Raw genomic sequence first — 27,791 nt, forward strand, 5'->3', positions numbered from 1 at the left:
GCCAAGGCAGGGGCCGGGCAGCCACGGCGCGGGGAGTGCTCTGCTGGAAACGTTTGTGTGTCGTTCCTGAAGAGCAGGCAGAGAGGAGCCCAGCCAGGGTGAAACTCATCTCTGCAAAAGCGGTAAAAGTGACATTGGCTCTGGCATTGCTCCCAAGCCCTTACGGTGTGTTTTGTACGTACGCTGGCACTTTATGAGCCCTCAAAATAAGCTGTCACCAGTCCTGAGATTAGGCTTTATTGCAGGTGGGGCTCATAGCAATGTCGCTGGCTGTGTTTGCCTACCGATGTCCGTCATGTTTTTATTTGATTATAATCTTGCCAAAGTGTGGCCATTAGCATTTACATTTTTCATGCTGTGTGTCAGCTCCCTTTTCTCTTTTTGGAAGCTTTCCAGGGAAGGGTTTAGCTGTTGGGAAGAGCAGGGCTGGGGCACTGCCCCTCGTACATCTGACCACGTCGCCTTTCAGCAAGCTCCCTGGCACCACGGTGTGCGGCCCTGCCTGTGTCCGAGTGAAGTTCTGTGCCAATACTTCTATTTTCATAGACTGCTTATAAAAACCCGTGGACGTTGTGCTCCGCACCTGGTTAAGAGCCGTGCCCGAGTCTGCAGTGCCCCGTTCTCGGCGCTGCCGCTCTGCTGGGGCTGCGCTGTTGGTTGCTTTGGGGGATGCAGGCATCTTTCTGCGTGCAGAAAGGCAGAGGCTGCTTTTACCGCAAAATACGATTTTTCCTAGAGGCAGTGCAGGATTGGGCCCTGCCTTGTACTCCATCCTTGTCTCCATTTTTGGGCTGGCTGGTCACCAAGCTTCCCTATGCGGGCAATGCGTCCCTTTAAGCTGGCACGGTGCTGCCGCATTCGGGCTGCACCCAGATCAACCCAACCTTGGAGAGTGGTTCCCGGTTCTCCTTTCCCTAGGACTAACGCCGGAATGTCTGTCAGCAGCTAGAATAAGCTGCAGAAAACCAAACTCACGCTTACTTCCTGCAAAAGATAAAGGTTTAGCCGCAGGCTGAGGAGGAAGATCTCCCATGGCCGGGGAAGGGGCAGAGCAGACACGTCGGTGGGATGGATGGATGGGTTGTACAGCAGGGCTGTTCCTGGAAGGCACCAGCCTGGTCTGGCTTTGCTCAACCTGACCGTGACAAATGCAGCCTGATGTGGGTTTTTTTTTATTTTTTTTTTTTTTTAGTGCAACATCTGGATCTTGCTGTTAGGGAGCTTTACAAATGGCGAGGCTGGCAGACGGACACACGGGTCACTATTGAGCTGCCAAGCCCAGGGGAGAGCACGTAGCGCGTTAGCTGGTGAGAGGGTCCCGGTGCAGCGTCTCTGCCGAGCTCTGCACCGCTGGTGCCTGGCTGGTTCGGTGATGCTCAGCGCAGGGCTCCGGGGTCTGGCATCCTCCGGCACAATCCCGCCTGCCCCCGGCGTAGCCCAGGGGAGGGTGTGGAGCTGCCTCGTGGCTTTCCCCGTCCCGCGCACCAGCTGTCATACAGGTGCTTTTGGAAACGTCGTCCTTGTTTTTTATGGGAAGTTGGTCTTATTGCAGATGAGACCCGTGTTGTGGGCTGCCAGGGGTAAAATACACTTGAAAGGCAGCTTGTTTTGGAGGCGGTGAAAAAAGGTAGCTCTCTGAGTGCCAAATTTCAATAGTTGCTGTAAAGAAAAGAGCATTTTTGTTGTTGCAAAATGGCCTGTAATGCATAGGTGAGTGCAGGATGTCAGGGCCCTCATGGGAGAGGGCAGGGGCAGGAAGACCTGTGCTGCCCTGCAAAAACAAGCCCCGAGGGCCCCCCCGAGCCCTGAAGCAGACACCGAGATACCTCCTGGCACCCTCAAGAGATTTGCCCTTCCCTCTTGGCCATGGGGTGTTTCCAACAAAGCGGCGTTTGCTACTGAAAAAACCCTTTGAAGGCAAAGGGAGCACCGAGCACCGGGTGCTGTAGAGCAAACAAAAAGGGAATTTTCCGTCACTACAACTAGTCTGCAGTCCTGCTCCGTTCAGAGGTGGTTTTCATCATCTTTTGCATCCTCAGGATCCCAGCGTGCAGCAAATCGCCCTCACTGACTCTTTCTGCACTCCCGTTTTTTTTTTTCCCCCATGCCTCCTTGTGAAACCAAAGTATTTAAAAGACCTTGTGGGTGTGTATATCTATCGATATATCTATATATACATATTTCTTATCACGTTGCATCCAGCACAGTCAAGTCACGTAAAAGGCCTATTGCCTGTTTTGTTGTTACAGAGAAGTAGAGATTTTGCCTGCCAAACTTAGCAGAAGTTAGTTATTTAATCCAGAGTTGCCCATGGAGAAGTGAATGGGGATGAAATTGCTCTGAGCCTCTTAGTAGCCTTTTTGTGCCAACTTTCAGGACTGGAGTATGAGGTTGGAAAAACGTGGTCTTAGTTTCTGTCTTTGTTGCTTATCTATTGGCACAGCATTTTAACATCAGTAAATAAAAGATGGGCGAGAGCGTTTTGGGGATGAGTAGGGAGTATCTCAGTTGTTAAAGCCACTGAAAAATTATTCTCAGTATAACTTTCCATATGAAAAAGCAGGTTAATTGAACTTGAGCCATGTGGTAGAAATGTGCTGATTCCAACAACATTTTCCAGCAGCAAAAAAGAAGTTGAAATATTTTGTTTGGACAGCATCAAAACTCCAGCAGAAGCAGAATGTATCTGTTCTGTCACTTAAATTAATTTCGTGTAATGTATGCCATAAATTTTAATATTTTATTGTCTTTATAGATTGTATAATTCCATGCGCATGTAGCGCGTAATTTCAGAAATGCATAGGAATGAAAGGAATAATGAAAAGAGTCACTGAAGTGAAACACTGTAATGGCCCTAAATTGATTGCTGGAAGGAAGTGTTGTTTCTTGGCAAACACAAGTATTCTAGCTTTTTATGCAGAATCAGAATCAATCTCCCCCTTAATGTCAGGATTTCCCAAGTAATGGAAATTGCAGCTCCCAGCCAGCTCTGCTTAGGATGTCGTCTGTGTTAATTATTCATTGGAGTCAGAAAGAATAGGAGATAACTTAGAGGAAACCTGGGATAACACTGCTGCTTTAAAGCCATGTCACATCCCCAGGCTGGCCGGGGACACGGAGCGAAGGAGGATGCCCAGCTCGCCGTGCCTGGGGATGGACAGGCTCCTCCGACCGAAGGTGGTGGTCTGCTGGTGGAGGGGTGGTGGGTGTTTCCGACCCCGCGGGGCTGGAGGATGCCGAGGCTCTGTGCGTGTCCACAGAGGCCCACTTTGAATGCTACAAAACCCTGATGTGAGCCGAAGACCCCAACAGCTCGTCGCGGCTCTTGGCTCTGCCTTGCAAAGGTTCAGCCCGCGGCTGCTAAAGCAATAACGGGGCTGCTGCTGCCAGAAGCCAGAATCAGCTTTCGTTTGCTTCGTTTAGCAAAATACCGAAATCCTTATAGAGTGTGCGTGCGTATGAGTGAGGTAGCAGCAGTCCGTGCTGGTTTGCACAGGGGACCCCCAAGGAAGATGTGCGTGGTGGTCACTCACCTCGGCTGAACGTTGCCCGGTGATGGGGAAGCACGTGGGAGGCACCCATAGCCTCGGCATGCTGGTCCTGCGCTGGCTGTCTCCGGCACCCGATGAGAAAGAGGCAGTGCCAAGAATTTATTTTCAAGGTTTCCAGAAAAATTGCTGCATTGGTATTGCTGTTGGAAAGGGAAAACGTGGAGGAGGGTAGGAGCGAGAGCCCAGGGCCCCCCGGTACCGCGCAGTGCCAGGGCTTTGCTGGGGCCAGGCAAGCCCCGACTGCCACGTTACGGGGTCGGTGCCGAGCCAGCTGCGCAGGGATCGCAGGAGGCTTCCGCGGAGGAAACACGGCGGTTTGATGCAGCCCCCCTGCAAACCGAGCTGCTTCCTTGGTCCAAAACGCGCTGCCTCTAAGTTTCTGCCATGTAATTTCATCTAGCCATTTTGAAGGAAGGTTTCGCTACCAGCTAATTTGATTTTACGGTGAGCACTGAGATGTTTGGGTTTGTTCCTTTCAAGCCCCTGGATCTTGGAGTCCTGTGGCTACGTCAGCCCCTCAGCTGCTGTAAGAAACCAGCAACCTTTCCAGGTCCTCAGGATAATAGACTTGAAAGACAAGGTGAATACATATTAGTTTATACAGCCTTCCAGAAATCTTACTGCATTGTTATCTGTGAAAAGCCACGTTTATTTTCGCATTTGAGACACCTTTGAAGATCTACCTTGCAGCCCTGTGGCTACCTGTAGCCCTGGGGGAAACCTGCCTTAGGGAGGAAACGTGCATTTTGTTCTCAGGTTAAGCTTTGAGCGTTGTTATGTTGAAGGAACAGAGTTGCCTTGTTGCCCCAGGATGGGGTAGGGGAGCCCGGAGGCTGTGGTGCCTCAGCCTGGGACAGCGTGGTCTAGCCTGGAGGTAAAAGCAGTCGGTGGGACTCTCCTCCAGCCTCCTGCCTGATCTCTGCAGGGGGCAGGGGACCCGTGCTGGGGCGGCAAACACTGCCCTAAAGCCAAGAGATGTCCCCGGGGTCCGCTCCCAGCTCTGCCTGGGAGCTGCTGCTGTTGGATTCACCCACTCGCAAGTGATTCCTGGTCCAGGAGCGATAATTGCATGAGAACTTTTCTGATAATTCCGTGACAAACTTGTATTCACCTTGAAAAAATAGCATCTTTTGCATCAGCAGTACCTTCCCAAAAACGTTTCAAGGAGGAAAACAACTTTAGGTTTCTAATAAAGGCCTCCAACATCAGCTGAGCAGGTTTTATTTTAATTTTTCTTCTCCACAAAAGTTTCCATTGTGTCCAAAAGCCGTTTTCTGTCAAAAAAGGCTTTGATGGAAAATATTTTACTAAATCTATTCAAAGCCAATACAAAGCGTTGCCAAGAGAGGAAATATCACCCGACTTCCCAGAGCCTCAGGAGGGTGGTTGGGTGGTCCTGATGCTGGGGCAGTGGGGCTGGGCACATCACAGCCCCCGGTAAATGTTAAGCTAACAAATAAATCTGCTTTACTCAGCAGTCAGAACAGAGCCTTCAAACTGGGGTGAAGCTTTCTAAATATCGTTTGGCATGTTTTCTTTAAAGGAAGGAAGGATCTTAATTCCAGCATTCCAGCCCAAAATAGATGTCTCTAAGAATAGCCCTTCCCCATCACGGGGCAGGATGCCGTCAGGAGGAAAACGGGTCGGGGGAAACGAGAAGTGCTTTCCCTAAATAGCCGGGCTGCAATTGCGAAGTGATGGGTTTCAACTCTGACCATGGGTGATCGCCCCAGGAGCATCCAAGCCCATTGAGATGGCTCAGAGCTGCCGACGGCCCCTTGGACCGGGGACCGGAGCGGCTCGCTGGCTCCTTGGGTTGATGGAGCCGTTCCTTAGAGACCTGCCGGCCGCCCTGCAGTGGACGTGCATTGGCGTCCTCCACCCCGCTGCCGTCGGAGCCCAGCGCGCGGCCGGGGCGGGCGCACGCCCGCAGGGCTGAAGCCTGGAGCAAGGAGAGGATGCCCCAGCCGTGCTCGGTGTGTCCTGAGGAGAGAAGCGAAGGCGTCCCACTGAAAAAATGAGGTTGGGCAGCGTGACCTACTGAAGTCTCTTCCACCGTGAGTTATCCTATGATCAGGTGCTACCAAGCTGGAAGGCTTGTGTGCGTGGCTGTATGTGTCTGGGGTAGGGAGGACTCTTGTTCCCATCTCTTTTGGTTTAAAAAGTGCAATGCTAGAGTACCCCAGCTCCCATAATGTTCCACAAAAGATTGGATGGATGGAGTCTGTAGTCCCACCCCCTTTTCCCTAGAAAATACAGGTTTGCATCTTTGAACAGTTTTGACTTTAGTATTCCCCTTTTGGGGTCACATTTTCTATGCAAATACGAGGTTTAGAGAGGAATCTCGGAGCAAGAGATGAGTTTCTTATATAGCCTTATGACCCCAGGAATTGTGGTTTTAAGAAAAATACTCATTTTCATGGAAGTCCTAATGAAACAATAAAAACTGACAGCACAGGCTGGTCCTTCCACCCTCACTTCCATTCTTTCAATGCTGGCAAGAGAGTTTAAATTTCACAAGTTAGAAACACCCTCAGATGCTGAGAGCTTAACATCTCCTGGAGGTGCAAGCTGCATCTTCCCCGTTCCTACGTACTGTACTTGTTCCTGGCGCGTTCCTCCCGGAGCTGTGTTTGAGGCTTTTCTCTGTGCGACATCGGTGTCGCGTTTGGATTGAGCTTTTCCCCAGAAGTCAACAACCGGACTTGGGTGATACTCAACGCTAAATAGCATAATCCCAAGTTTTTCAGGAGCATGTGTCAGACCTTAATTATCATGATATCGGCTTCACAGAATTGCATCTTTAGTTTAAAAACAACATTTTTGGGGCTGCCATGTGCCTGGTGGAGGCTGTCATTTGTCCTAGTTCATGTCTCCATGTGAGCTGGCTGCGCAGGCTCCCTTGGCACTCAGCGGACTCAGGCAATTTTGGGGCAGAATCACTCCCTGCTGTGATGGTATTAAATGTATAAGAAAGCAAATGAACTACCTCTGCTTTTATAACCCAGCTTTACAACTGAGATGATTTATGTATTCAGGTGGGTTGAAAAATGTTGGCCTAAAACCAGGCAAAACCCGCTGGGTTTGGCCAATTACTTGCTTTGTATTTTGGGCCCTTCTCAAATAAAACTCAAGGTAGGTGTAACGAAACCACAAAAACCCAAATCTGAAAGATAGCTTGTGCAAAACCCTGAAAAGCCCCCAGGAGCTGAATCTCACGCTCCAGAAAGAGGGAAAAATAATAAGGTGGAAAAATGTGAGCTCCACCAGGCTGCAAACCTGAAACCCTTTGGTCCTTGTTTGCGAAAAGTCAAGCCAAGGAGCCGAGATCCTGCCAAAATTTCCGCTGCGGAAAGGGCTGGTCCAGCCTGAGCTGCCTCCTTCCTGCTGCTCGCACACGCCGAGGAATAAACCCTCTGCAGAGATAAGAAAGGAAAAAACACTGCCACCGAGATAACGGCTTCAAACACGCGTCCGCGAGTCCACGCTGCGCACCCATCAGCGGAGGAGGTCCACCTTCACCGGTGGGTCCTGGGGCTGCAGCTCTCCCCTCCGCGTGGATGCAGAGGTCTCCTTTTAGTGACACAAATGGCGTTTGGGGGCATCTTTGTTCAGGGTGGCGAGGGTGACGCAAGCCAGAGTTCGCTTGCCAAAGGAATATGGACTACCCTTGAAGCAGGCAAAGGTTTCTGATCCACGCGATGCTCCTGCCCTTGTTTTCAGACCCAGCTGCCGAAGTGTGTTTGAGAAAACAAGGACATGAAAGTGCTAGGTTATCTCCTTTGATCCCCCCCCTCCCCTCCTTGTCTGTTGTGTTTTTTTTTTTCTTTTTTTTTTTGAATCATCTCCAGGAGATCAGTCAGTTTTACCTCTGTACGTCTCCCTTGCAGATCACCCAGAAGATAAAATAAAAACCCTAGGGCCAGCGCATGCGGTCAGAGGGAGCAGAGCCGTGCAGCAGCGGGGCGGCCGTGGCATGTACGCCCAGCTCTCGCTATCACCAAGCCACCCACCTTTTTATTTATTTTTCCACCCACCACCATTTATTTTTCCCCTGCTCTGAGCCCAGATTTTATTCACCGATGCCTCTAATTGTACTCGGGAATCTCTCTGCTCTCCTGAGCTCCTGAAAAACATCCCTCCTCACCCCCCAGGTGGGGTAACCTGCTGCTCGTGCTCTCCAGCCGTGCACAAGCCCATCTGCAGGCAGAGCTGTAGCCTGCAAAGCAATAGATAAATTACTTATTTCCCAGTATTTGCACCTCTCTTCCTTATATTTTGTCCCTGAAAGCGGGCACGAAGGGCTTCTCCACAACAAAGCACGTGGCCCCGCATGCCTGCGCTGGGTTTTTATAGCTACTTGGCTCAGGATAAACATTTTTTTCGCTCTAGCCTGGAAGTCTCTTTTTAAGGAGTCACTGCCCGTAGCTGCAGCCCCAGCCCCAGCAGATATTGCTGCTAAACCGGCATCGCTGAGAAACTCCCGCAGGTCTCGCTGCGCTCAGATGAGCACTGGCCCCACTGAAAGCCCTGAGTTTTGTTACTGGTTTCTCAAGTTTTACTGGTCTCTATAGGTGCTCTGGCTTCTGTAGTTGTCTGGTTGCAGACAGTCAGGGCAAGCACACCACAAAATCGTTTCTCAGCAAAGGGTGGGAAAATGCAAGTTTCCTGGCATACTTTTCCAGCTTTCATGATTTATTGCGAATCTCTTCTGGTTATTATATGCTTCGTTATCTTTATCTGGTTTTATCTATTTTCACTTTCCAAGGTGAAATCAGGGTGTTTTGTTTTGCTTTATATAGCTGATGGGCAAAGGTAGATCATGTTCTGGCTCGGGCTCGCCAGCACCAGGGTCCCTCCTGCCCACCCTCAGGTTTATTTGCGTGATGAGTTTCTGGGTGCAGGACGTCTCTGTCCAACTCTTTCTTTCCGAGGACTTTTGGGGACACTGGGAAAGCCCAGCCTGGCTCTCGGGTCACAGGAAAAGCTGCTGTGGAGTGGGTGCAAAACAGCAAGCGAGAGGCTGCGGGATGCTCTTGTTAACATCAGCTATCCACGTCTTGTTACTCGGAGAGACTCGTGTATCTGTTAGTGCTGCGTGATACCGGGCAGAAAGCATTTATGTGCAGGTTTTTTTAATACAGGTTAGGAAAAAAAAAAAAAAAAAACGGTTGAAGAACAGAACGGGTGGTGCCTACCACACAGCCAGTCTGTGTTGGGTAGGGGCTGAGTCCCTGCTTGCAGATCTCCATTTAGTTGAGCAGTGAGGACGGAAGGGCCCAACCTGCGCAGCAGGTACACCGCTGAGGCTCCAGCAGCAGAACTGCAGCCTGTCTCCATGAGGATACCCTCACCGTTCCCCCATGGCGTGCAGATACCTGGCACAGCTTCCCCTGCCTGCCTCGGGGGGGGGGGGGTACCTGGAGGAAAGGGCTTTGGGGTCGTTGCAGATCTCTTCGTGCACCAGCCAGCTGTCCGAAGGAATTTACCCCGGGGTAAACCCCCGGGGACGGGGTTTTGCAGAGCTCCCTGCAGCGCAGCAGAAGGAATCCTACTGCGCACCCACAGACCAACAGGGAGGTGGCTTTGGGGAATTTGTGGCAATAAGGAGTCCTGTCCTCGGGTTGGCGGTACCTGTGTGTAAAGCTCGTGGGCTGTGTCTCTGGGGACGCTGCTCGTTCCCCGACTGCTCTTCACCCCCATCCGTGTCCCAGCACTGATGCAAAGCGTTTGTGCCTTGTATTATAATTGTGTAAGGCAAGATTCAGGAAGAAACCATGGGATTTAGAGGAAAACTGAGAGGCTGGCACATCGCTTTTGGGGATGCAGGTGAAAATCCCAGCTGTTGACTCAAACCCCAAACCAAAATGGCCCGTAGGTACCTTTGGGAGCAAACCTTTATGAGGGTTCAGTGTGCAGAGACCTCAACGACTTTCATCCTCTTACCTATTAGTCTGAACTAATTCATCTCTCCAAAACATGCCAGAATTAACCTTTTTCTGAAGGCTGCTTGGGATGCAATCAGAAAACACCTTTTGCTTAAACTGCTTGAAAATATTTGCCACTTGCAGAGGAAGAAACCCATCGATTCAACCCTGCTTTTCCATTTTCTTTAGCAGGCACCGCGTACTCCATCTGGCTAAGTGGACCACAGTGTTCCAAGGATAAAAGTTACATGTAATATGAGATCAAGTATCAGGCAAAATATTTACGTAATGAAATCTTAATGATAGTTCTAAAGGTCTGCGGCAGGGCATGGCAGAAAAGAAACGCTCCTCTTGCTGGCTTGTCACAGGGGGGACAGATGCACAAGGAAAGACACTCGCAGGGGTAGGCAAAAAGGGGCTTTTATTAGGAAATTTGATCTGCCCTTTCTAGCAAAAAAAAAAAAAAATCTACCAAATGATATCAAGTAATTTACGGGATCTAATCTGATTGCAGCTGTCTTAATTATTTGTCAGCTTTACATGGGAATGGTTTCCCTTTGTTTTGAAGTAGTAAACATCCTCCGTAATCCTCAAGCCCCAGCGGCTGCTGATGTATGGAAACCAGAGAGTGATGCTGACCTAAGCCACCGAGGGCCCCGAGCGTCACAGGCTGCAGCTGGGAGTGGATCCAAATTCATCCCATGCTTCACTGGCTGATCCATCTCTGGCATCCTGGCTTGGGCTGGGACAGCTAGAAGGGCCGGTCACAAATGCGGTAAGAAAGCCAAATTTTCTGAAAGGAAAAGACGCTTCAGATTCAGGCTCCAATTCCAACCTAATATTTGGCCGAGCGAGGTAGGCTGCTTTATTGTCCTTATCCAGCAACTAAATGTAGTTGGAGTTTTTCATATTGCATGTCGAAATGGCTCTTAAATACATGCACATGCTTATCAGAGCTCCCAGTGGCCAAATCTGATAAAAGGAAATTTCGTCTGGAGTTAGACAATCCCTTGAGTGATCCTGAATAATAAGTGATACTGAAATGTGGAATTACTGCTTCATTTTTAGCAGAAGTAACTCTGTAGGTGAGCTCTTGCAGAAGCGTTAAAATCAGTCAAGCACAGTCCGGGTGGTATTTTAAAATGAATTGTAGTTACAAGCACTTAGCGTGTTTTGTGTGTGTGTTAGGGACAGACCAGCCAGGGCTGCCCGCGTTTTGGAAAGTTCAAATAAAAGCAACTGGTATCTAAATTGTTGTGCTTTGGCTGCAGCCCTCTGCGGTCCCCTGGGCAGATGTATGGGGCTGGAGCTGAGCAGGCGTTCCCTCTGCTTTTTCTCATCTGCGTACTCAAGCCGGAGTATCTAGTTGTATCCTCAGCCCCACGAGGGAGAGGGCATGGGAGAGAGGATGGGGCGAGAACTGGCCACCTTCTCCCCCTGGCCCGGGGGGGCCAGGTCACCACACACCCCCGTCTCACCTTGTTTATCGAGAGTATTTTTTCCTTGAGCTGGCTGTATTTTTCCCAACCTGGCTGTACCACGTGTATCACAGCGGAGCCTTGCTCACGGCTCGGCCGCAAGGTATCGCTGCTGCAGAAACAGAACGGATGCGCTCCGGGAGCTTAAATGCAACATCAGGTGGCTTCCAATGCTGTGCCCGGCAGGTTCGCTGCAACCATTTCTGCAAGGAATGTTTGCTGCGTATTTTCTGGGGTAACTGTGCACTGGGAGATGTTTTTCTTCTCCCTGAGCTGGACAAGTGCGATAGCAGCGGGGAAGGGTACCCCAGACCTCTCCAGTGCCTTGCTAGCACCGCGCTGCACTGATGGAAGTGCTACAGGGACCTTTCTCTTCTGGAGCTCCTGCAGTCTTGGGGGTAGCTAGTCTGTTGGGATTATTTGGTATTATTTCCCCATGTAGGCAAGCCCTACAGCGCAGGAATCGGGGGCTTTTCTGCAGCAAAGGCTCCTCTCCGTTTGTGTCCTTCTGCGCGGCAGCAAAAGGCAAGCAAAGGCTTGTGCCACGGGATGGTGCAGAGGCGCATCCCTCCTTCGCAATGGTTTACTGCCACAGGGAAAAGTATTTATATGACCGTGGAAAGAGCAGCCTGGCAGTGCTGCAAGGGGAGCTGAAAAGTGAGGAGAGAGAGAAATTTTTTTTTCTTTCTTTTAAAAAGCAATTTCCATGAAGGCTGTTGGATTTTTTTTTCCAGATGAGCTTTCTGGGCACTTCCACAACGGGACTACATTCAGCCCTCGCTATTTCTTGAGGAGGCAGAAGCTGAGGTCGTTCCTATCGGCTCTGCAGACTTTGTGATCCTTTTGCTGTCTGTGAAATAGTAACCTGAATACGATGACAGAGGAAAAAAGAATACAGTAACTCTCCCCTCCCCTTTCCAACCCAAGCCCTTGCCAAAGCAATAAAAAACTTTAAACAATAGCCAGTCATGACATAAACCAGTCCTAGAGCAGCCTGCCAAAATTCACCTCAAGAAAGTAGGTCCAAAAATAAACACTAACCTATAAAAAGCCCCTCAGACTTAAAGATAGTCTGCCCATTGTGCTAATTGCTTTCACATCTGGCTCAGAAATGAGGAGTGTATACGAGCGTGGAGAGGCCACCAATAACTCACTTCAGCTAAGCACAAAAGCATGTGCGTAGCATCAATCACGCGAGCCATCTATTCCTACTCAGCAGATCTCAGATGCTGGGGCTCAATTTTAAGTTTGTGTTTAAACTGCACTGAAATAATGGGGCTGGTTGTGATGTTAATACACAGCACACGGTTAAACGCTTTCACAGGTGGGATATTTCAAGGCCTGGTTTCGTTTCCCTTTTCCCCCCCTCCATCAGTTCTCGGACCACAACGCTGTCAGCTCTGAACAGTTTTTGCCTGGCCTCCTCCTTGGAAAGAAGTCAGCCCCCAGGGTGGTTGGAAGGTTGCACCTTTGATAAATCGAGGGCTACAGCAAGATGGGGCGTACAAAGGAAAACTAGCTGGGGACGCTTTCATAAGGTGTTTTCCGTGTCCCAAGGAGGTGACCCCAAAATGTGACTTGGTGTGAACTTGGTTGGAAGAGCAAAACTCCCATCAGGCTTCTGGCAGGTCCCAGGGAGCCAGAGATGTGGTGTGATGCTCTGCATCCTCTGCTCTGGGCGTGCGTTCATCTGTTTTCATGCCGATGTCTAAACCTTTTATATGACTGTGAATCAGTGGGCGTGCATAGGACTGTCTCCTACTTGCTTGGATGCCTATTTGTTTGTGTAGTTGATGGAATTTTACGGTGTGAGCAACCCCTTTGCTTGTTGGATGCAATTTAAAGCACACCTTCCCCGCAGCCTTGGACTTTGCGGTGAGGCCAATATAGAGAGCAAAATCCCGACCCTGTCCCTGCGAGCCCATGGTGTATTGAAGTGGCTACAGGAAGGCTCTCCCCTAAATCACTGGTTTTTATTTCTGATAGTTCCTGATTGAAAATGATTACGTTTTCTGCGATCACGATTGCTGTGATTACATGAGTTATCTGTGTCTTAACCTTGTGGACGCGCAGAGCAGCCTGCCCGGAGCATCTGTGGTTTGGTGGTTGTGACTCATCACGAGAGCTCAAGGAGGGATTTGTAATGATTTATTCATGTCACATTTATTGTTTGGAAAGCTCAATCAAACGCTGCTATGGTTAGACTGAATAATTCATCTGCCAGTCTACTTTTTGATCTCTTTATTGGTTTCTCCCTTGTTAAGAGCCTCATGTTTGGAGGTGAAGATCACCTTAGTCTAGAGGCAATTTTCTATGCTTGATATCCTTGGAAACCGAAAGTTCAAGGGTAGATTTTCAGTAGGTCTGGCCTTGCTGAAGGACTAAGGGTGTTTTCAAGAGAGTCCGGGTTCATCTGCCCTGGGTCAGTTAGATGTCCAAGTCTGGGTATCGCTCTGAGCATCTCCTATGGGACACGGAAGAAATGTACCTTCCCTTGTGCTATTTGCCTAATCCTAAAAACCCCATCTAAGACAGTTCAGCTAATGGCCTCTGGGGAGGCCTATTTCTTCCTACTGACTGTAAAGGAAAATTATTTAGGTTGCAACGTCTAAACTTAGGTGAGGTGACTCCCGTTCAGCATGTCCCGCATGGGCCAAGCTGGGGCAAGTGGGCTGCTATTACATGTCACGTGTAGCTCCCGAGCATCCTGAGCTCCACGGCAATTTTGTGTGAGGACAGAGGTATGTCAGCGTAAAATGGCATTTGCGTCTCCACACGGCGTGTCTCGCTGGTTTAACTCCATCGTTTTCCCAGTGTCTTTGAGAAATTTGGTGAAATTTCTTCCTGTAGACGAGAGCTGATCCCTCAGCGCTGAGGCAGGGCTGGAGGTGGGATGCGCTCACTCCATTAGGAAGGGGGTATGAGAGGGGTGGGAATGGCCACCCCTGCCTTTGCACCAGGGAAATGAGGGGGTCGTGGGCAGGACAGGGCAGAGGTTTTGCTTTGCCTCCCCTCGCTGCAGCCTGCCCTTGTCCACTTGCAGTTGGCTCAAACATATCCCCTGAGTTTATTGGTAGGAAAGTCACAGCTCCTTTTCCACCGTGAACTTCGGCAGAAAACACAGGAACTTTGGCAGAAAACGCTAACCCCCTCAAGAATGTTAAAAAAAAAAAAGGCACATGAAACACATACATAAGGAATGATTCACTTAGGTAACTGTCACGATTTGTGCAAAATATTTGGACTGTTGCTCCTGCCCCTTTCAGGGCAACAGGATACATCCAGCATGCCTCCACCTCAGAGAAAGAAAAGGTTTCACAACACCCCTTTTGAACAGTTTTTCTATGAATAGCTCCTGTGTCAGAACCGAGCCCAGGACGAGACTGCACATACTGATGTGCTGACAACACGAGGTGGTTTCTCAAGCCTTTGCCAACACGTGCAGACAGTCCCGGCTGCGCTGCAGCATTAACTGTGGGCTGATTCTTCCCTACCTTATGCTATATTTATTCCAGTACAGGCTCATGGACGTCGCAGAGGTCATCCCACCTTAAACCAGAGCAAAGGAGAGGAGTCACGTCCTGCTGGGGCAACCTGTTGGTGGACCGCATTTTTGTAGCCATTTAAGGATACCAAGGAAGTGACTCCAGTGAGTTGGAATTAACCACAAATCTGAATTTGGCATTGCCCCTTATTTATATGTGGGTACGTGCCCTGCTGGGGCTCAGCTGTCTACCTGCAGAGCACAGAGAGGTGCCTGCTAGCAGGCTGGGGAGCTGGCTTTTCTAAGTAGTCCAACCAGCAGGATGGTGGCACTTCCAGGTGCTGCATGGGGCTGTGGAAGAGCCGGCACGAACACTTGAGCTTCTCCAACCATGGAAAAAAGACATAACCTCTTCGAGGGGCTGTTGGCAGAGGAAGGGAGAGACCCAGATGATCTCCTGTGGCTGCCCATATCCAAAGCTGGCTCTTTCTCCTTGCCAATCTGCTCAGCCTCCTCTCCTTCTCCTCCAGGTTCAGTGTCCAACACCCCAGCCCTCCTCCTGCCAGTCCCAGCCTCCGGTGTGGCAGCGGGGGGCTCAGTGATGGCCATAACCATCTTTTTCCACTAGCCTCACGCAGAAATCAAAGTAGCCCAGGGCCTCACTTCGAGAGTCCTTGGCGCTCCGTGTTTTATGGTCAGCTCATAACTTTCGCCAGAACGCGGGAAACCCAGTAAAACCCTGGAAAGTCTCACGCGTTTCCCGGCCAGATGGACCCTGCTGCAGGACCGTGCCAGCAGCTGCAGCTATGCGTGCAGCTCGTCCCTAATAGCCAGCCTTGGTTTCATAAATAAATAAAATGTTGAAGCCTGTTTGAATCCCTAAAGTAGTCCTGGGCCAGATGGGAGCGTGCGGTGCTGTGAGCATCCTTGTCCTTCGGCATGACAGCACAGGATGCACCACACAGAGTTCCATTTTTTTTAAAATTCACCATTAATTAGGGAGACTTTTGAAAGTTATTCTGCTATTGAATAGACAATTGATCCCTTTCAGGCAGGTATGGTGTTTATAGGAGAGAGAGGAATATTCAAAAGTGGTGTGAAATTTTGTGACTGGGCGATGTTATGGGTACGTGTAGGCTCATGACGGATGCTATAAAAGATCTGGATCTGGGTATTTTCAGAAGGGTAGCTTATGATCCAGCGTAATGCTATATTAATAGACAGCGAGAATGTAGAGCTGCGACAGAAAGAGTGACAGCTTTTGGCAGTAGATTTTGTACTTAGGTATCTAAATGTATCCCTTGAAATTCCAGTTTAGTCAAAGAGGTGAACCTGGGCTGATGTGCTGAAAATTAGCACCCCTGCTTAACATCAGCCTCACGTTTTCACCCTTGTTTTTCTTGTTTGATTCAGAGCTAAAATGGTCGAGACTTTGGGACAAACTGTGTTCCCACGTCTCCGTCAAAACTGGATACGCCCTGCCAGAGCCAGGAGTGGTGGTTTTGTAATTTTAGTGAATTTACTGCTGTTGGAGTTGTACTCACAATTAAGGGTTGTGGTCTAATTACTTGAGTAAGCGAAGGTGACGTGAATAGTCCACTTAATTTGGTGTGGTACCCAGAGCACGAGGGATTTGGGGACCATTTACTGCATGCAGTTCATAACTTCTTGCTTGGGAGTCACGTAGCTTGTTTTACCCGTGCCGGTTTTCTGTGTGTTTGCAGCTTTTGAGGTACATCGTTAGCCCTTCACTTGAAAAGCCACTCCAGATGCTATGGTGGGACCAAAGCTTCATCAATTTTGATGTCCCCTGCCGTCCCTCTGCATCGCGGTGCTCATGGCTGCTTCCCCAGGAAGTCCCTGGTCTGCGTGCTTTGCAGAGCGCCCGTGGGCCATTTACAATATTATCTAATTATTATTGCTTAATTTAGCAAATACTTCAAAAACGGTGTGGTTGCCTACAACAATTAGTGGTGTCCCTCGTCGTGCGGTGATTCACCTGAACAAAATTAGCTCCGGGCAGGGAGTGAGAGCGGGCATAGATGGAGGCTGGGAGGGTGCAAGGACCAGAGAGCAGGGCTGGTCCGAGGGTGCGTGCATGTCCTGCTGAGGGGCAGAGGTTGGCTTGCTGTAGTTGAAATCCTTTTGTCTGGTTTAGCTATAGAAAAGCAACTTGCGTGCTGAACTTTTTATTTCAGTTTAAGTTGATTCTTTACCCGGCTAAAGCAAGACATGTGTTTAAAGCGAAATCAAAGCGTGCTAAACTTTGTATGCGTGAAACAGTCTGAGTTATCTTTTATGTCAGATCTTTGGCAGCAGAGGCATGGCTTTCTCGTGGAGGCCAGCTCCGTATGTGTGTGCGCAGAAAGCAGGAGCGGTGGGGCAGGGTGAGCTGCACTCACGAGAAGCTGTAAAACATTTTGGTACCGTCTCAGTCTGCAGCTGCGATAGCTGGGAAAACAAGAAGAAACTGGAAAAGGCTATGATAATGCAGATGTATCAGCCCGATATATTTGATGAACCATCCTCATTGCTGATAGTTAATCCAAAGCAGTAAAATGAGGTAAATGAAAATGTTTCCTCTGGATAAGGTGGGACACAGAGGTCCTCACAGCAGACCTGATGAGCATTTTCAAAAGTTGGAGAAAAACCTCCTTGGGTTAGCCAGAGTAGCTGTGCTAACCACCGGCACTACCGGGCTCCTCCTGTTACGGTGCCTTTTCTCAGTTTAAAGCCTGAGATAACTGGGAAAGGGCCCTCTCCCAGGAAACGTTCCTGATGTCACTGGGTGATGGGTGCACGATGCCATGGTGCTGCGTGAGGCTGTGCCGGGGTGGGGCTCCTGGGGACACCGTGCATCTCCTGGGGACACCTGGGCTGCCATCACCCCCACCCGGGTGTACCTGCCTGCCCCAGCGAGGCCTCCGCTCAGCCATGGGCTGGCCCAGGAGCGCCAGCGCTGGCACCGGGTTGCCCAGTGAGGACACTGGTTTGCCCATGGGTAGCACTTTGTTGCCCAGGTGTGGCACTAGGATGCCTAAGGGTTGTACTGGGTTGCCCATCGAGGGCACTGGGGGTTGTCCAGGACAGGATCAAGTTGCCCAGTAAAGGCACTAGGTTACACAGGGGTCTGCACTGAGTTGCCCAGGGGTGGCACTGGGTTGCCCCCTGAGAGCACTGAGTTTCTAGGATCATAGAATATCTCAAGTTGGAAGGGACCCATAAGGATCATCGAGTCCAATTCCCTGCTCCTCGCAGGACTACCTAAAACTGAAGCATATGACTAAAAGCGTTGTCCAGCCACTCAACGGTTGCCCAACAGCTGCAGCTGGTTGCCCGGGGGCTGCACAAAGTTGCCCAGCAAGGGCAGTAGGTTGTCCGGGGCAGGAACTAGGATGCCATGTGAGGGTATTTTCTTGCCCAAGGGTAGCACTGGGTTGCCCAACAGCTGCATCATGTTGCCAGAGCAGCTGCAGGGAGTTGCCCAGACAGAACCCGGTTACTGAGCACCCTGCGCCCGTGGCAACGCTCCCCTGGTCCTGTGCGGCTGATGGCACCGGGGACGCTGCAGCACCTGGCGGTGCTGCTACCGAGCCCGACAGCACAGCGGTGAGTGCAGCCCCCCTCGGGCACCCCCAGGCCTCCGGAGCGCACCCCGCACCCCGGCAGCTAAGGGTGAGCATGTGCTTTAACTGGAGGGAAGGACTGAAAAAGCAGCTATTTCTCCTAATCCCCCCACTATCTCTTACATCATCCAAATGTACCCAAACTAGGTGGTCGGGGGCTCCCGTTGTGTGTCTGTGTTCAGGGGTGGCAGAAAGTGTCACCCTGGGGTGTCTTATCCTGAGGGGGGTGCAGGGGTATTTATTTCAGCTAGAAACACAGGGAAATGTAACCCTGGTCCATTCCCCAGGTTTTTTTCCTCCCTTTCTTAAACATGTGTCTGTCAGTATCTGAAAGGGAATAATTTATTTGCAGGGGTGGGAGCCAGGAAAGCTGTCTCCCACCCTCTCAGTGCTGTTTCTCAGGTATAAATAAGTGGCACAGAGCTAGGGAAAGTGCAGTCGTTTATCCCTAGCAGGGACAAAAGGGCTGAAGTGACTGGTTTGTGGGAACCGGCACACACAGTGGTTTTTGTTGGACCTGAGCACAGACATTTCATCCTCGGTTCTGCCAAACTGGCTCAGAGGGTCGTGTTTGTGAAAGCTTTTTTGCTAAATTTGAGGGTGTGATTTTTCCCGCTGCCTGTCCCACAGCCTCTTCGGCCAGGCTGGATCCTGGGGTGAGACTCGCTGCCCGCAGCTGTGCTGCTCTCAAGTCAGGTACTGGGGCAGCCCATGCCAGCATGGCCAAAATTGGGCAAGGCTTGAAAATACAGTCCTCAAAGTTCAATGATTTCCCAGCTGCAGACTGTGCACTTTTCCCCTCTGACTCATCCCTATTTTTCTCCGGTTTGCCCTAGCTAAAGGACCTGTTATTCTCCTGCGTTCGCAGTTCGTTTATTTAATAGCTGCATTTTGAGACACGGGTGACACACAAAGTCTCTTGGGTCACCTGTCCCCATAGCTAGATGTTGGAAAACCTGCAGTTTACTGAGTTGTGTTGTCTGCTCATCACCTGGTGTAAACGGGCACGGCTCCAAGAAAGTCAATGGGCTGTGGGCGTCTGGCATTGAAGGGGGTTTCCGCTGGTGTACGGTAACGGCAGCTCACGGGCAGAGCCTGCCCGTCTCTGTGTGCCCCCCACCTACTGCCTTTTCAGCTTTCCAGTAGGAAACCGTGACTCCTCGGTCCTGCCCTTCTGTAGAGAGAGGCGTTCCTTGTTGCAGAGGTGACTAAAATGAAAGAAACTCTCTTCCCCAAGGGTTTTATGGTTTTACAAATAAGCCGGCCTCTCTCAGCTTCCCTACACATACAAATTGGTCAGGGTAGCCCAGGAGGAGCAATTATACCTCAAATCATGTGATTGCTTGTGTGGATGCTTTGTTCTAGAATAAAAGCAAGTTTATTTCATGCAAACATCCCATTTTTAAAGGAATAAAGTTGATTTCATGCCGTCATAAATGGGATTTCGCACATGCTTCGTGTCAAACCCCACTCCCATCCAGGGATCTTGTAGGGCACTGGTGTTCTAATCTTTCACTGGGGCTCTGAGCCAGGCTGGGAGCAGTGGGGACAGGATGGTGTTTGGGGAAGGACATGTCCCTGCAACGCAGCAGCTGGCTACAACAGCCATAGGCACTTATTCCTGCCAGTGGGTGACACTTGTAACCTCGCAAGAGCTTCATACCAAGCACAACATACCCTCCTGAGTGTTTGTCCTCAGATTAGGTGTGTTAGGTACATTTGGTGGCCCTCTGCATTATATTTCTGATAACAATTGACTGATAACCTCAATCTGAAAAGAGCAATAGCATTCACAGTGCCGTATGCAGTTACTGGTAGCAAAATCTTGCTGTGTAGCCATTCCTCCTAGGGTTACGGCAAGGCTGGCGTTTACGAGCTGCTCTGAAAAGACACCGTGGGATATCTCCTTTCCAAGAACGTTTATTTTACATCGGGTGAGCCATAGACATTTTTCTTCCTTTGCAAGTCAAGAGATGGCTCTTCTTTTTTGGTTGAAGTAGGTGGGGGTTTTAAAATCTGTATATAGTCCTGCAAAGCTCAGCTCACCTGCAGACTCCTCACTCGAGCATTTAGTGCAAGTAAAGGTAGAGATGATGAGGATGGAGTCCCTCACCCACAAGTTGTGCTGGCTTGGTAGCAGCTGTGTGTCCAAAGCTCTCGGGGCTGGTAATGGAACTTTTAAAGAGAAAATTACATCTGGAGTACTATAAGATTAGCAGATACACCAGCCAAAAGAAACAAATGAACAACAGAGAATCAGCCAACTACAGTTTCACTGGATTGACAGATTTAAGGAAAATGAAGGCATAGCATCTGTCATTCTCCTTAGCAGCCATGATTTGTTTCTCTCCGCATTTCAAGACCTGACGCTAGATATTAACAACAAAGTCAAATCCTTATATACACAAATGCTTGGGATGCTGTCAGAAGGGATTTTCTTTCAAGAGTTTTAGGCCTATACAGGCGATGTGTGGGTGCTGTGTGCATCGCTGTTTGTATTATAAGTTGCATCTGTTGCTGTAAGAAGTAACGCAAGTGCAGGAGCTTACTGAGTGGGGCTGTCTTCTTCTGTCTGCTTTGTGCAGGACACGTACCTGAATAGCAGCATTCGGGAATGGAGCTGGTTGGCTCTCCCTTAACAACAATGTACACCCATCCAAGATCAACACCTACCAAGTTTCTGCCTGCCATCAGCACCATGGCTTCAAGCTATAAGAACCGTTTTCCTTACTGCCCCTTGCCTCAGAGCTTCAGCCTCCCCTGGATGCCCAGCTCCTACTATAAAACAGCTGCCATCAACCCAACTTTGGCTCCTTTTTCCAAAAGCTCCCAGGGGTTAACCCCCAGCAAGATGCTTCCTTTTGCTTCCAAAAGAACAACCCTCTTCACCCGGTACACCCCTGATGACTGGTACATGTCCAGCCTGACCAACTACAAAGAGTCGGAGACTTCCCGGCACAACGCAGAGCGTCTGAGAGCCGATACCTCCCGCATGATTCAGGATAAATATCAGCAGACAAAGAAAACACAAGTAGAAAGCACCAAAAAACTGGGAGAACGTGTCAATGATATTGAATTTTGGAAATCGGAGCTGTGCCGTGAGCTGGATGAGATGATCGGGGAGACCAACGCACTCACAGACACCAAGAAACGACTGGAGAGAGCCTTGGCCGAGACAGAGCCCCCTCTCCAGGTAAGCACTGTGTCCGGTGGGCTGCAAGCTGTAGCCTGCTGCTGAAACATCTGCAGCCATTCACATGTCTAATCAAGTTTCACTGCAGCTCCGTAACGTCTAGAAAGTTTTTATTAAGAAACCATTAGTTAAGTTAGTAATAAACAAATCCCTTGCCATCTGCTGCATCCCCTATCAGCACATGTTGAGCACATCAGAACAGCATTTGCTTAACCAAATATTTTTCTAAGCGGTATATCCAAAATCCTGGTTTGGGAAACAAAAGCCCATGTCTTACTACGAGGCTCTGGTGCGGTCAGCACCAAGCCTGACACAGGTCCCTGCATTCAGCTGTGGTTGCACCAGAGACACGTGTGCTCCCTCATGTTGATTTAAAGCTGATGTTGCAGCTCGGCTGCTCATTGTCAGCTAAACCAGCTGCCCTGGGCACTTTTTTCCCACGCTGCGCTCTCTGTGCCCACCTATAATTTATTTTGTCTTACATTACTTGAGATGGGGACCGTCCCTACAGGGAGTCCTCCCCCTGCAGCCAGCAGTGATGGCATGTCCCCAACAGGTTGCTCAGGAGTGCTTGCTTCACCGGGAGAAGAGGATGGGCATTGACCTCGTCCATGACAACGTGGAGAAACAGCTCTTCGCAGTAAGTTTGGGCAGCACAGATCATGTGTTAAAGCTATTTTTACCCAACCTGCCCTAAAAAGGTTTTGTGGCCCTGTTCCCTAACTGGCTCCTTAGTGCTGCTGAGGTGCTAAACTCTTCAAACCCCCAAACCTGCTGGGCCAGGGGACGGCATTCCCCCACGCAGCAGCACGCCCACGCGGTGCGGGTAAGACTTGCCCTTACAGAGGAAGAAATAGCTGAAAATCAGCTGTGTGTTTGTGTAGCATATCGGGGTCCTCTGTCCCTCTTCAAGCAGTTTGTGAGACTGTCCTGCCTTTCAGAGCCCTGCCGGAACAGGACCTATATGTATCTGTATCGCATATGTATGATATAGCTATATATCTATATCAATATCATATACGTATCTCTCTATACATATATATCACATGCAGATATGGATAACAGCGTGTGCCCAACAGCTTGTCTGGTTTTCCCAACTATGTTAGTTGGTCTAATAAAAGATATTACATCTACCTCCAGCTTTGCTTTGCTCAGAGCAGCGTGGCTGCAGTACGACTGCCGCTGTGTGTGGTTAGGCAATGTATTTTATAGAAATCATAAAAACATGCGCTCCTGCCTGCCTTTATATAGTCTGCTTTAAATTACGAATAAAAAGCAAGCACGACAAGAGTTGGCACAGAAGATGGGATCCTAACGCAGGATACAGTGACATACAATCACGGCAAAGGCATCGTGAAACCGGGAAGGAAATCGCAGCCCCCGGGACTGTGAAGCCACTGCTCCGTTAGAAGATTTTTTCTTATGAGTCAGGCCCTAATAAATTAGAAGATTAGTTTAAAGGTCATGAGATTTTAGGAAAATAATCAGAGCTGGTATCTCCATAATGGCATTTTGGATCTTAAGTGTTTAGGACACATTTAGGCCGTGCTTTTCAGTTGGCTCCTGCAGACAGGAGGGCTTAAAAATTACTGGATTTGGAGCACTAATCACCTGCTTCCAGTAGCTGAGCCTTCACAGACGCAATAGATTTGTGCTGAAGTCAAGTGAGCTGAGAGCAACACACGCCTTCCTCCAGCGGAGCTGAATGTTTCGTAGAAATGACCGGGGATTTACACCAAAGTAAAGTTCATCTCCTCTTGTCCTGTATGGATAGGCTTTCTCCTCGGGAGGAGAACATTTTAGGAGCAAAACGGGCAGATGCTGATTTGGGGGTGGGGGTGTGTAGCGCTGCTGGTCCAGGGAACCCTATGCCCGTTCATACCAGGTCAGGATCTGTCCCTGTCCATGCGGTGGAACTAACCAGCACTTGACACTGATGTCAAGATGAAAAAATACTTATCGGCCCACCCTGAAAGTGAATTCAAAGGCCACGGCTGCGGCCGCAGCACCCTTCTGTCCCCTCCCGGTCGCAGGCTCAGCTGCATGAGCGAGTGTGCTGGGGTTGGGGGGTGCTTTCTCCGCTCCCTGCCTGTTCGCTTTGGGCAGAAAGATAAGCAGGCAAGTTCTTGCTGCGTGCAGGGTTGGAGGGGTCCGAGGGGACGAGTGTGACCAGGATGACTGAGTGTGGACACTAATGGGGTCGTGTTTTGCCTTTGCCCAGGAAGTCGATGTCATCAGGTCGTGCCAGGAGAGGATGCAGCAGTACCTGGATAAGGCGAAAGCCCAGCTCGCGTAAGGAGGAGCTCCTTATCTCATGCGTAGGGCTGAGGTGCATTTGCAGTTGTGATGTGAACCCCCAGCAGACCCCCAGCTCTACCCACACCCCGCAGGTGTAAAACCCATGCAGGCCCCATGGGAAGCAGGCAGTGGTGCTCACGGAAGGACGTAGCTGCCCGGGCAGGAGCTGCAGGGAAAGCGGGATGGGGAGGAAGCCGTTCCACCCATACAACCCCACCGATGGCTGTTGCAGGTCCAACAGGGTGGCCCAGCACGAGCTGGAGAAGGACCTGGCCAACAAGCAGGCGGCCCACCGCATCGACGACAAGTGCCACCACCTGAGGAACACCTCCGACGGCATCAGCTACTACCAAGGGGTGGAGCGGGTCGATGCCACGTGAGTGCACGCCGGGCGGCACGTGAGCACCAGGATGCATGGTGCCTCTCCCTAGCAGGGAGCTGGTTGTCCCCAGCCCAGCCTAAAGACACGTGTCTCTGCATGGCATGTCCATCCCGCCTGGAGACACCCACCTTGGAGGGGCCATTTCTCTCTGCTCACCACAAAGGGAGCACAACCCCCTGCTTTCAGCTGGATGACAAACATCCAGAAGGTGAAAGCGAGTCCCACCTAATTAAACATTATATCAGAGTTCAGAGATCAGCCTGCAGATTAATTCAGTTCAGCACCTCTGCACAGCTCGTTAAGTTTATGCATATTTTCAAAGATGTGTCAGTGCTTGCTTGAGTGCTCTTCATTGACGTAAAGTCTGGGGGGTTCACTCCAGCGTGGAGAGGGCCTGGCAGGGAGCCGAAATGACACAGAAGATAAAGAAATAGAGAGCATGGTCCTGGGATAGAGTTCAACTGCTTTTGGGTGCCAGGAATTCGTCTTTGGCTCTGCAGTAAATGAATGGTGACCTAAACAGCGCTCGCAGAGATGTGCCCTAAGTGGCAAAGGGCTGAGGGAATAAATCTGCTGCTCACACAGATGCATGCAGTTTATGGAGGGGCATAGATGGATTCAGTTTTTCTAATGTTTGAATAATTATTCACAGTAGAGCTCAGACACATTTAGACAGGCAAATGAATTGCAAAGAATTGATGCTAAAATTCAGAGCGGAGTAAAATGTGCCGAGGATCAGCATGTTTCAAATGGAGCTTATGTGGTATTTAAGTCTTTTGTTGACCTTGTTCTGGACTACTGCAGAGGCATGAACTTCATCCTGAATGCGCACGCAGGGAATCGAATATTATCTAATGCTCGTTCAGTTTAGTATGAAACTGATATAAGTTATGAGCAAAATGAATTGACTGCAATCTGCGCGTTGTCGTGAAGCTGTGAATCACTTGGCACTTAAAGGCCTCAAACGTGTAAATATGGGGTCTGATTAAAATCTCTATTTTTTTCTAGGGAAATCTTTTGTTTGTCTGAGCTTTCATAAGAATCACAGTTGTCTTCATGAACGTATCATCATTTGATAAGCGTTATTGAACAAATGGTGTCCAGATGTTTCATTTTCACGTGGTTAAATTAAGAGCATGGATTACCATTAAGGCTGTGCTTAATCCACGCTGCTCCCTGGCAGGGTCCACACCTGCCCACGTCCGGCTTCAGCAGCACGGGCTCACCGGGTGCCTCTCCTTTCCCTCCCCCAGGATCTCGGTGCCGGAGTCGTGGGCCAAGTTCACGGACGACAACATTCTCCGCTCCCAGAGTGAACGGGCGGCCTCCGCCAAGCTGCGGGACGGCGTCGAAAACCTGCTGGTGGTGACGGCCAACGAAATGTGGCGCCAGTTCAACGGGGTGAACGTCGCCTTCACCAACCGCATCGCCGAGACAGCCGACGCCAAGAACAAGATTCAGACCCACCTGGCCAAGGTAGCCTGAACCCCTCCCTTTCGGTGTGACACTGACTTCCCGGTGACCCCTCCAAAGCGGGACCCTCCACGCAGACCTGGCCCAAGCAGAGGAACGGTTGCCACAAGAAGCTAGTTATAGACTCATTTTCTGTTTGAAACTCAAAGTACTGGGGAATTCCTTCTTGGAGCAGGATGAGTTGGCGCTGTAATTTCATCTCAAGGGATACTGTATTTTGCTAGCGCGTCCTAGCTGACAGCCTGGTAGCACGGGGACTTCCAGCAGAAAATGCCAATGCTGGTTGCATCTCCTGGTAGTTACTGCAGGAGCGCTGGCCGCCCTGCAGAAAGTCTTTGCCGGGCCCCTGCTGGGGTGCCTGCCGGGGGGTTCGCAGGCTTGCTTCTCCTCAAGGACGTGCCTTCAGTCTCAGTGCTCTGCGTTTGCTGCACGGGTATCCGTGTGTTTGCTCTGCCAAGCAGAGTAAGTGGAGATCAGTGATGGGCACCTGCCTCGGCCGGTGGGTCTCACGGAAAGCTTCCTGAAAAGTGCTCGACACAGTATTGATTAACTGAGCGGAGACTGGGCTTGCAGCACTGCGGGCTGATGCTACGTCCTTAAATGAGGATCCATTAAAAACCTTCCTTCTATTAGTTGCTATTGATGGATGCTCAGTTCCTGCAAGCAGTAATTTTGGGAAGCTGGTTCATCACTGCTCCACAACCTCCTCCGATGTGACAGCAACAGCAAAGAGAGGCTTTTCCCTGAAAAGAAATCGCTGCTGGATCTGTGCCTCAATATGTGGCAGAGTGACAGTGGTCTGAGCCCAGGGTCTGCTTACTGAACTTGTTTTTTTCTGCAGACAGACAGGAGAAAAGGGAAATTATGTGGTCACTTGAGAATATATTTTTTAATTTAGGCATGTGTTTCTTTTTCATGCCAGACGCTGCAGGAAATCTTCCAGATCGAAATGAACATAGAAGCCATCCGAAAAGCCATTAGGGACAAAGGCCCTCCGTTAAAAGTGGCTCAGACCCGGCTGGATGAGCGCACGCGGAGACCAAACGTTGAGCTGTGCCGGGACACTGCCCAGCTGCGGTAAGGCAGGGTCCTTGAGGAGTCGCTGGTGGTAGCACTCAGGAGCATCACTGTATGACAAAATAATTTATGGGGTTTTTTTCAAAATAGTCCTTCCATAAGCGCGCTGATACCATCAAAAGCAATGAGCAGGTCTCCCAGCCTTTGGGTGCTGGGAGAGCTTTTGCACCCACGAAGGAGGCTGTACGCCACGGCTGGGTACCACCTGATACCACCCCGTGAGGGGCTGGATTTTTCCCACGTGGGTAAACCTCATCTTCTCTCCTGCCTGCTTCCCGGTGGCTGGATGTGCTCAGTTTTGAAGGATAAGCCCTTTACCCTCTGACAGGCTTGCCTTGAGAGCGCTTAGCTCCTTCCTTTTGGGTAACTGCAAGAAAGGGTGCACCATATGGAGAAGCAGTAAGGGCTGTCCTCCCCTCCCCCGGGGACACTGGAAGTCCCTTCAAGGACATAGTGAGCTCTTTGGGATTGCACCCCAAGGGGCTGTGGAGGAGCAGGCTGCCCTGAGTGCCCAGCAGCACCCCCTGTGAGGCACCCCCAACCTCACACCTCCTCCTGGGAGCCCTCTGGGTACGACTCCATGTGAGGCCTTTTAAAAGCAATTTAAACCCAGCCCCAGAGCCGATTTAGCATCTCACACGCCGTTGTTTTTTCCATCCTCCACTTGTTTCACATTCATTTTTAGCCTCTCCCAGCTGTCCTGTTTTGCTGTGTGTGCACCCGTGGGTGTGGGGAGGACCCCTGCCCGGGGAAATCCAGGAGGGTGAACCAACAAACCCGCAAAACCAAACGGGAGCAGGAAACCACAGCTGCTCATCCCTCTTCTCAGTGGCACAAGCTGCTTTCGGAGACGTGGCTGCACATTGTCGAAGCCTTAGACCAGACTTAACCACGCCTCCCCGCTGAGGTCCGGAGGAGCGCTGCCCTCAGCTTTCCCATGCACCTACCAGAAACAGGGGGTCCAAGTTAGTCCGAGCACGCTGAAGGGGGAAATCCTGTGCCCAAGGGGCCCGTCATCAATGCCATGCTAGAAACCACCCCCGTGATGGGACTGTTAACAGGGGTTTCTTGCTGTTTTCCAGCCTTGTCAACGAGGTCCACGAAATCGGTGAGACGATCCAGAGCCTTCAGCAGCGGCTGAGGGACGCTGAGGACACACTGCAAAAGCTGGTTCGTGCCAAGTCGGTCTTGGAGCACGACCTGGCCATCAAAGCCAACTCGCTCTTCATCGACCAGGAGAAGTGCATGGGGATGCGCAAGACCTTTCCCAGCACTGCGCGGCTGGTGGGTTACGTTTAGGCT

General features: G+C 50.3%; 1 protein-coding gene across 1 annotated transcript; it reads left to right on the forward strand.

Moving 5' to 3' along the window:
* On the forward strand, positions 1 to 27,788 carry TEKT3 (tektin 3). The gene is made up of 8 exons (XM_075519211.1): positions 1 to 122; positions 20,652 to 21,259; positions 21,816 to 21,899; positions 23,481 to 23,551; positions 23,790 to 23,933; positions 25,193 to 25,415; positions 26,335 to 26,489; positions 27,572 to 27,788. Exons 2-8 carry the CDS (start codon positions 20,681 to 20,683, stop codon positions 27,786 to 27,788), a joined length of 1,473 nt encoding a protein of 490 aa, XP_075375326.1. The 5' UTR covers positions 1 to 122; positions 20,652 to 20,680.
* The last annotated feature ends 3 nt before the right edge of the window (positions 27,789 to 27,791 follow it).

The sequence above is a fragment of the Mycteria americana genome, chromosome 16, assembly GCF_035582795.1.
Source record: "Mycteria americana isolate JAX WOST 10 ecotype Jacksonville Zoo and Gardens chromosome 16, USCA_MyAme_1.0, whole genome shotgun sequence".
In the NCBI taxonomy this organism is placed as follows: Eukaryota; Metazoa; Chordata; class Aves; order Ciconiiformes; family Ciconiidae; genus Mycteria; species Mycteria americana.